This window comes from Lottia gigantea (assembly GCF_000327385.1).
Source record: "Lottia gigantea unplaced genomic scaffold LOTGIsca_2, whole genome shotgun sequence".
In the NCBI taxonomy this organism is placed as follows: Eukaryota; Metazoa; Mollusca; class Gastropoda; family Lottiidae; genus Lottia; species Lottia gigantea.
Genome location: NW_008708400.1, coordinates 4,695,174 through 4,704,300, shown reverse-complemented (window position 1 = coordinate 4,704,300; position 9,127 = coordinate 4,695,174). Strand labels below are relative to the sequence as shown.

The 9,127-nt window shown below is 32.1% G+C and overlaps 1 protein-coding gene across 1 annotated transcript; it reads right to left on the bottom strand.

Moving 5' to 3' along the window:
* Positions 1-20: 20 nt before the first annotated feature.
* Positions 21-8,839, bottom strand: LOTGIDRAFT_208987 (hypothetical protein; the record flags this gene model as incomplete). The annotated part of the gene is made up of 14 exons (XM_009053427.1): positions 8,555-8,839; positions 7,571-7,715; positions 7,067-7,255; positions 6,545-6,676; positions 6,122-6,265; positions 5,725-5,805; positions 5,376-5,471; positions 4,555-4,665; positions 2,797-2,840; positions 2,487-2,590; positions 2,090-2,185; positions 1,631-1,694; positions 1,299-1,380; positions 21-395 (listed from the first exon to the last, which is right to left on the bottom strand). Exons 1-14 carry the CDS (start codon positions 8,830-8,832, stop codon positions 21-23), a joined length of 1,941 nt encoding a protein of 646 aa, XP_009051675.1. The 5' UTR covers positions 8,833-8,839.
* Positions 8,840-9,127: the final 288 nt, after the last annotated feature.

The following is a 9,127-nucleotide window of genomic DNA, read 5'->3' as shown; positions in this document are numbered from 1 at the left end:
TGTATAAGCAAAGTTCATGCTTACAAAATGTCTAATTTACTTTTTTTATGTGAAACTAGCTGAATTTGCATTGATTTTGTTTCCTTACACACTTCTTTTCTGCTACAGATGTGGAAAACATGAAAAAATACAGCATATCTGATATCAATAATATTACAGGACATAAACCTACCTTGTTTAATAACACATAAAGCTACAGGGACCTGCCCCTTTAATTCATCTTTGACCCCAATAACAGCCGTTTCAACAATATCTTTATTTTCTAAAATAGCTTCCTCAAGAGACCCTGTAGATAGTCTATGTCCTGCTACATTGATAACATCATCAGTTCTAGCCATTACAGCTATATACCCTTTCTCATCTCGGAATCCTGAATCCATAGTATCATAATAACCCTGAAATTATACAGTCTAGTTATCAGAGTCTATAGTATCATAACAACCCTGAAATTATACAGTCTAGTTATCAGAATCTATAGTATCATAATAACCCTGAAATTATACAGTCTAGTTATCAGAATCTATAGTATCATAATAACCCTGAAATTATACAATCTAGTTATCAGAATCCATAGTATCATAATAACCCTGAAATTATACAGTCTAGTTATCAGAATCTATAGTATCATAATAACCCTGAAATTATACAGTCTAGTTATCAGAGTCTATAGTATCATAACAACCCTGAAATTATACAGTCTAGTTATCAGAATCTATAGTATCATAACAACCCTGAAATTATACAGTCTAGTTATCAGAATCCATAGTATCATAATAACCCTGAAATTATACAGTCTAGTTATCAGAATCTAGTATCATAATACCCCTGAAATTATACAGTCTAGTTATTAGAATCCATAGTATCATTATTATTACATTTTGTCCTGTTTTGAAGATCTGATGAAAGCTGTTCACAAAACCTGATCTTCTTTGCCTTCAACTGTTCTCATAATAATTCCATAACAAGGATATCTTTGTATTCCAAAAATTGCATTAAAGATAAATGAAAAAATAACATCCTAATTTTTCAGCTTGTAATGAAATGTAACACAATGTGGGAAACTTTTCCAGGAGAGTGGCATCAGTGTACTATTTTTTATTTTCCGAATGTTCAAGGTGTTCTTAAACATGCACAGCTTCACACAAGACCTCGGTTTAATGTCCCATTAGATCAACTTCATACTGTTTTATGTCATTTTGATCCACATCACTGACAAGGGGAAACTTGGTTGAAAGTCTGGAGGTATTATCTTGACCTATGATGCCCTAGTCATTTAGCAGAAATAAGATTTGACTTACAGGAATAGTTTTAAAGTAGGTGTTCAGAAATCTATCTTCACTTTTATAAAGTGTAGAGAAAGCTGCTGGTGGAAGAGGTAATCTGTAATAGAAATCAACCTATTATTAAACTAATTATACAGAATCAGATGAGATAAGAGAGCATAGGTCTCCATATCCCAATACATTTATATCTATCACAAGACAAGAAAAAATATATTCGTGTCAAATTTTAAAATGAAAGTATTGTGAAAATGGTATACTGGACATGAATTGACTAAAGAACAATTGCTGGCTTGACTCGAGCAAGATTCTTTTATATAAAAGTACATCTATTATTTTATCTTACTTACTTGACTGCAATTTGTCCAAATTCATTATCATTACATTCTGTTCCATCAGGTCTTAAAACATGTACTAAAATATTCAATTAATATAATACTGTAAAATCATATCCCCAAGAGGGACATATGTGTGGAGATATGAATTTGTGGATTCCTATCTTTGCCAATGTAGTAGTAGAACATAAAACTCCATTCATTTCATTTCATGTTATTGCCAATGTAGTATATCATAGTAATCTTCATCCAGAGAAGTTGTTTCAATCCTCAATAATTCTATATACTAAATGTATAAATGCACCAGTGATTCAGTCAATTTCTATTGTTATCCCTTATTGCATTTGTTACACATTGTATTTAATTGCATGATTTGAAACTTATATTCTAAACAATCTATTCTGGATTGGGGAATTATTAACTGCAAATGTTATTACCTCCCTTGACACACTAAGGGGAGACAATAATACTTACTATTCCATCCTGGTACAGGTTTACCAGCTACACCTGGTGTTGGATAACTATCCATACCAAGACCAACACATGTAGCACTCATTGGACAGCCAGTTTCTACAATATACATACAGTATTGATCATCTTAACACTAGGCTTCGAGGCATTACATAACATAGTGATTTCACCCACCTGCACCTTCCCACCTCAAATTATATAAAAAAACAGAATCCTACTCAAATGTCAAACTACTCTTATTAGTAAATCAGATTTTACCAATTATAAGACACTTAAATATGACAGTAACATCTGAATATATTACCAAAGTTACCAACTTCTCTATGCAGTCTTTTAGATAAAAAAACATGAAAAAGCTTTAAAAATGACTAATTTTTAGGGCGAAGCATTAAATTTTTACCTGTCTGCCACCAGTTATCTAGAACAGGACAATCAAAAGCTTTCCGAGTCCATTCCATAGTTTCATGATCACAGTGTTCACCTGCTACAAATAATGCTCGAAAACTGAAATTGAATTTATTTCGACAAATTTAATGAACATCCTATCTTGATAAAAAAAACAACTGACCCATATTTCTTCTGATATCAAAGCCATGGGATGCCTATTTGTAGTAAATAAATTCATAAACCTTTCTTTGTTTACAATCAAACAATTTCAATATCCAACTATGATAGTTACATTTCATTCAAAATATAATTGCAAGACTTACTCAGTAAATGGAAGATATTTCTTACTTATTTCACCTTCTGAGTCCTACAAAAATAGTTAAATCTTATTATTGAAAAATTTTATAAACTGAAGTGTGAATCAGTGAAACATCTTGAAATAACATTGGTCATATCTCTGTTTCATATTAATTTATAAATGTTGATAAAAGTTGTACTTAAAAATTTCATGAAGGTATTCATCAATTCTGTATAGCTACTGACACATTTAGAAAGCTCTTATGAACATATCCATTTAAACCATAAGTTTATGATGGCATAATAATTATTTAAAAATTCAATTATGTCAAATTGACAAGAGCCTATGCTGCCAACACATGCTTCAGGTACACAATCCTGATCAGGACTAGTTTGAAACCACTAGACATTAAATTTCACTCAGTTATGTTAATTCTAGTGAATTAGTTTTGAAAAATCAAAATATATGAAACCATCCAATAACGTTCATGAAAGAAAATTGGAATGTCCAAATTCAGTTTCACATCAGGTAGTGATTGTATTAGGAATAAAAATATTACACACTGTGCAGAATTAATCAAACAAACAATCAGGAAATAAACAAGTTTCAAGAGAATGGCATTTTTAACTTTTTTTTTTTAAACTAAAGGGATTAAGAATTAAGTAATTAGATTAAAAGTAATTAATGATTTGTGTATAATGTGATGTTCTAAATATTCAGTAGTCTGTCATATACACGTAAGATTTGTGGCTGCCATGATAAATACAAAGAACTAGTAAAGACCCAACAATTCCATTGAAAAGAGCATATTGCCAGTATGTTATGTGTATCTAATTTACAAATGAGAAACTGACCCATCTGCCATAAAAATATAGAATGATCATAGCATTTCCTTTTAAAGTTAATAATTGGTGAGAAAATAACTTCGTTAATAATCATCCTCATGGGTCAAACAATCCAGATCATGGGAAATATTCAAACAACAATTTTTATGGTCAACTGATAATGGTCTATTGAGAGTATGGAATAGTCAAACTAATACATTGTGCACAAACAGGTCTGTATCAAATGATAAAGAGAACACTGAACTTTATTTTGAGGTAAAAATGGTAATGGAACTATATAATAGACTGATTTATATTGGAATTTGGATGTGCACAATAAGTATCTCTGCTTGACATTAGTAAGCCAATATTTATGAATGATAAATATCGTTATCTAAATGTTTCCCTTTTTCAAATTTGTTACTTCACACCAAACTTACATCGCCTAACTTTTCCTTTAATAATACAATATGGCAAAAAGTTTTAACAAGGTTTTAAAATAATAAAATAGTTTCTTTTTTGTCCAAATAATTTTTGTTAAGCACATTACGTTTCAAATTCATATTTGTATACTTATGCCTTCATAAAAACATGTAGAAGAATATGGCACTATCACCTGTTTAACATGTGAAAGAATGTATGAAACTTCATAGCATTTTTATTTCAACCAACAATCAAGAAATTAGTAATTTTGATCAGAGATAAGACAAATATATTTTCAGCCTTCATGGCTGAAAGGGACTGTATTTAGTATTCATAAATATACAGCAACTCACAAATATTTCTTTTCATGTAGGCATAGAGTTTGATACTTCCACCTGTTTGTGATCTCAAACAGATAAACAACTATGAAATTCCATTGCCTAATATTCATTATCAAGTCTCAAATACTCAGTTAACAGTCTACCCCAACTCAAAATCACTAACCTAACAAAATCAAAAAAAAAAATTCAACTTACAGCAGCTCTGATAGCACGTAATGCAGTTGGTGCTGTAAACATACCATTTATATTATGATCTTTAATAACTTGAAAAAATTTACCAGCATCAGGTGTTCCAACTGGTTTGCCCTGAAAATATATTCACTTGACAAAATAAAAAGATTTGAACCTTAAACACCGACCGTTGAATTTCTAGATACAAAATTTGACTACATTTGCTGAAAATTACATGTACATAATACAGATTAAATTGTCCATGAATAATGTGATATTCAAACTAAGCCCTGCAAGATAAATGAGTAAAAGATAGCTTGCCAGGCACGGTAACATACACCCACTGGCAGCTGTCAGAAATGATAATTGAGTCTTAAAAGTAGCCAAAATATGAATTTTCTCATTTCAAAGATCTGTAGGGTGAATTTATTCATATATATATATTTACTGTCAGTTATTTATGCTGAGTTTTTCACATTTTCAAAATCAATATTAATAACCTCAAATGTATCAAATCAAATTATCAAGTCACTCTGATAAAATATCTTAAAAGATTTAAGACATCAGAGCAGAGTGATTTGATAATTTGATTTGATGCATTTGGGGTTATTAATATTGATTTTAAAAATGTTGTGAAAAACTGTTTATCTAAATAATCCGATCATCACGAAAATCAATAGGGATCATCTTCATAATGACATTAACAAACAAAATCAAAATCAAAAGAATCTGTAAAGAATTGTAGCCTGTACACTGAGCACGAACCAAATTTGAACGGATGGACGGACCGACCGACAGGGTGATTACAATATACACCCATCTTACGTGTGGGCGTATAAAAATACCTCATAAATAACACTGGTGCTACCATTTAATAAAGGAGCATAAGCAATATAGGAATGTCCTACTACCCATCCTAAATCTGAAGCAGCCCACCATACCTAGAAATAAATCAGCTCTATTGACAACTCCACATCATCAAAATACACACCATTATGAAGTGATATTTATCTAAATCAATATGAAGATCTTAAATTCCAATATATTACCAGTTTTCAAGTGTCCCATAGGGCAAAATGCATTTTTTCATCTGGTCATTACCTGCAAATTCAGTCACATCAACAATCCTGGTTTCTATCATTATTTGAATAAGACAAATTTTATAATTGACTCGTGGATATTTGGATAGCCTACCTCTCCTGGTGCTATACCAAATACATTACTCATACTCCAATTTAACATGACAGCATGTCCACCATTAGGTCGTACTACAGCCTGGTAAAATACTATATTAATAATACATCTAGGCAGACATGATCCGAGGCTGAAATTTTTTTCGCATGTTGGTAATATGAACCTGTATATCTAGAATGTCTTCAATCCCAAAGGTATTTTTTCTTAAATAGCAAACAAACCAGACATCTGTCGTCATTTCTTCCATAACTTTGCTCAAGTAAAATTAGGTGGCCGTGATGAATTTAGTGTTCCAGTCATCTGATTGATTAATCAATAAAATCGAATTTAAATTTTATAATCTTAGTGACCAGTTTCTGTATTTACTGGATTAATACAATAACAGATGTACCATTACCTTAGGTAAGCCAGTAGTACCAGATGTATAGAGAATATAAACAGGATCAGTAGCTAGTACTGGTACACAATCTACTGGTTTAATATCACTCATCTCTTCTTCCCAACATACATCTAGGTTCTTTGTCATAGGAGCACGATCAAACTATTTAATATATCCATACATCAAATTACAAGTCTTAAACCAACTGAATAAATTCTGCTCCTGACTGCACTACTAACAACATTATTCAGCAGAAGATTCTAATCATACTGCTTTGAGACTTCAACTGCCAGTTCAAACTACCAGTAAATATTTCAACTGAGTGAATTTTTCATATTCAAAAATGAAACTTTTGAAAAAGATTTGCTAGATTGTGGTTATTTGAACCAAAAACTTTGTATTCTTCAATTGATATTTTGTCAATAAGTGAACGATACCTACCCCAGGCCTGTTAAATATAACACATTTATTAGGTTTAAATTCTATCATATTTAAGGCATCATGTAACATTGGTTTATAAGGCACAATTCTGTTGGGCTCTACTCCACAGTTTGCACTGACTACTACTTTAGGCTGGAAATAAAATGGATCTAAGTATCTTTGAAAAAGAACACATTTTCATTTCAACTAAGACAGGTGGTTGAATTGTAAATAATAAAAACCTCCAGGTAGCAGAAACGTAATTACCTCCATTATTTGTTTGACAACTCCCATAGAATCTGTAAGCGAGCACATATAACTAAATATTCTGTGAGAAAAATTAAGCAAACACAATTTTGGGCATTTGGTTTCTTAAGAGTCACAAATTCAAACCATCACATTCATTACAAATTTAAGAAACAGTAAATATGCACGGTACACTTTTGTGACAACCAAATATCTGATACGCCCACTTCCCAACACAGGAGTGACAGAAATCATACGTCCATATTAGAATGTATAAAAAAAGGCTATAGAACTTACAGCTAAATGGTTGATTCTAACTGACAATTCTTTAGCAGCAAAGCCACCAAATACCAGAGAATGAATAGCACCAATTCTAGTACAGGCCATAATAGTTATAACAGCTTCAGGAATCATTGGCATATAAATTAATACTGTATCTCCTTTATTTACACCATACTTTCTTAATACACCAGCTAACTTGCTTACCTAAATATTCATACTGTTAGAATATAGCTCACATCATGGCGATTAAAGGTTGTGTATAGCTGTGATCTGTGCTCAACTCACAATTTAGTTGCTTAGTTGGAAACATACGAACGCTATTCTTATTTGTAACCATATGCCAATTTTAGTTGGGCTGTGATTTCATGTCTACCATCTTGGACATTTTTTTAATGATACCTTCGAAAAAGGTAAATCATATGTAAAGCTGGCATTGTAATAGGAGAAACTTTGCTAAGACAGTGGCAACAATCCACGAAATCATTCCGAATAACTCTTTTAAAACAAATCTTTCCATACCTTCTGTTGTAGTTGCTTATAAGTTATTTTCTGTACAGTATTAGTAACTGGACTGTCATGTATTAAAGCTAGGTTATCTCCCCTGCCAGAGTCAACATGTCTATCAACAGCATTATAACAAGTACTGATTTCACCACCACTAAACCTGAATTAAGTAATATACATACCACGATTCTTACGTGTTAACATATCCCAACAGATTCGTTTAAACGAGGCCCCTAGAAACCAAATTTTTAGCAAATATGGATTGATAATACTTGATGGTGCCAGTCTCCAGAGATTGTGAAGAATGTCAAAGCGATGACTGCTTACACGGGTACACAACGCGTTTTGGGTTTCGCCGACATTTTTTACAGTAAATTAGGTAGGCCTACATGATGTTTCTGGTACAACACCTAGAACCTCTTCATTTTAATTTAACCCTGTTCCTTAAGTTTACTAAATATTGGTATGTTTTTTGCATGATGCACAAACTCTAATAGTACAAATGAAACTGGTATCATAGGTGTATTCTATTTTTAGAATATATGGCTAAGCTGTTTTCCCTCCTATTCAACACAGTCATGTGTTTATGTTCTAGTTTTTACGTCTCCTAAACAAGTTAGAAATATTAATCTATGATATGATGTAACTGTATAGTACATTATGTATTATGTAGAGTCAATGCATTGCTGTATAAATTGACAGTATGTCAAGAGTTGATATCTTATCTTCACCTGGTGTAAAAATTTGAGGGGAAAAAAACAGCACTGCGTGAAAAGTAATTGCTATTCTATATTGGTTTGTATAACCAATGATTGACATTGAACTCGTCATACACATAAAAATGTAAAAAAAAGAAAAACGTCTGAAGTAGGCTGCAGAAAATTTTTCTTACAGGACTATGTCTGGTAAAAGTAAATAAGTTACAAAATAAACATCATTCATGGTAGGAATTTGCATTCAACAATGGGCAGAATGAAGCTAAAAGAATCCAATACAAACCATTCTGTAAAGGGTGATTTAGAATTATCTAAAACTTTATTCCATTTCTTGTTCCAAACCAGCTGATCTGCTGCCTCAGCCCAAAATTCGTCAGGATTTTTGATTGACTGGTTAAAAACGTCATCATAACTCTTCCCTTTACTTGATGTTCCGTATGCATGATTTTGCAGCTGAGCAGAAACGTTATTTCGTCCGACGGCAGCATTTAAAACTCTTTGATCCACTTTAAAGTGTTTATTTTCAAGACATAAACTAAGAGCTCGCCTCCTCCAAGCCATTTTCAGCTAGTGACCTTCAACTGTAAACAAACAGTTCATGACCCCAATCATGAACTCTACGCTGTACGGATGCCGAAGAATAACAAGATAAAGGATAATAAAATATTTATGACCCTAGTAGGTATGTAGACGGGAATGTACGATTTATTCTGAATAGAGATCTCAGTTATAGGTATGGACATGATGATAATTAAAGCAGTACAGATTTGGGCATGTGGAAAAGGTCAGCAGCAAAATCAGTCAATGAGGCCGAGAGCAGGTTAAGGCAAAAACCTATAGTGGGAACCAGTGGCAG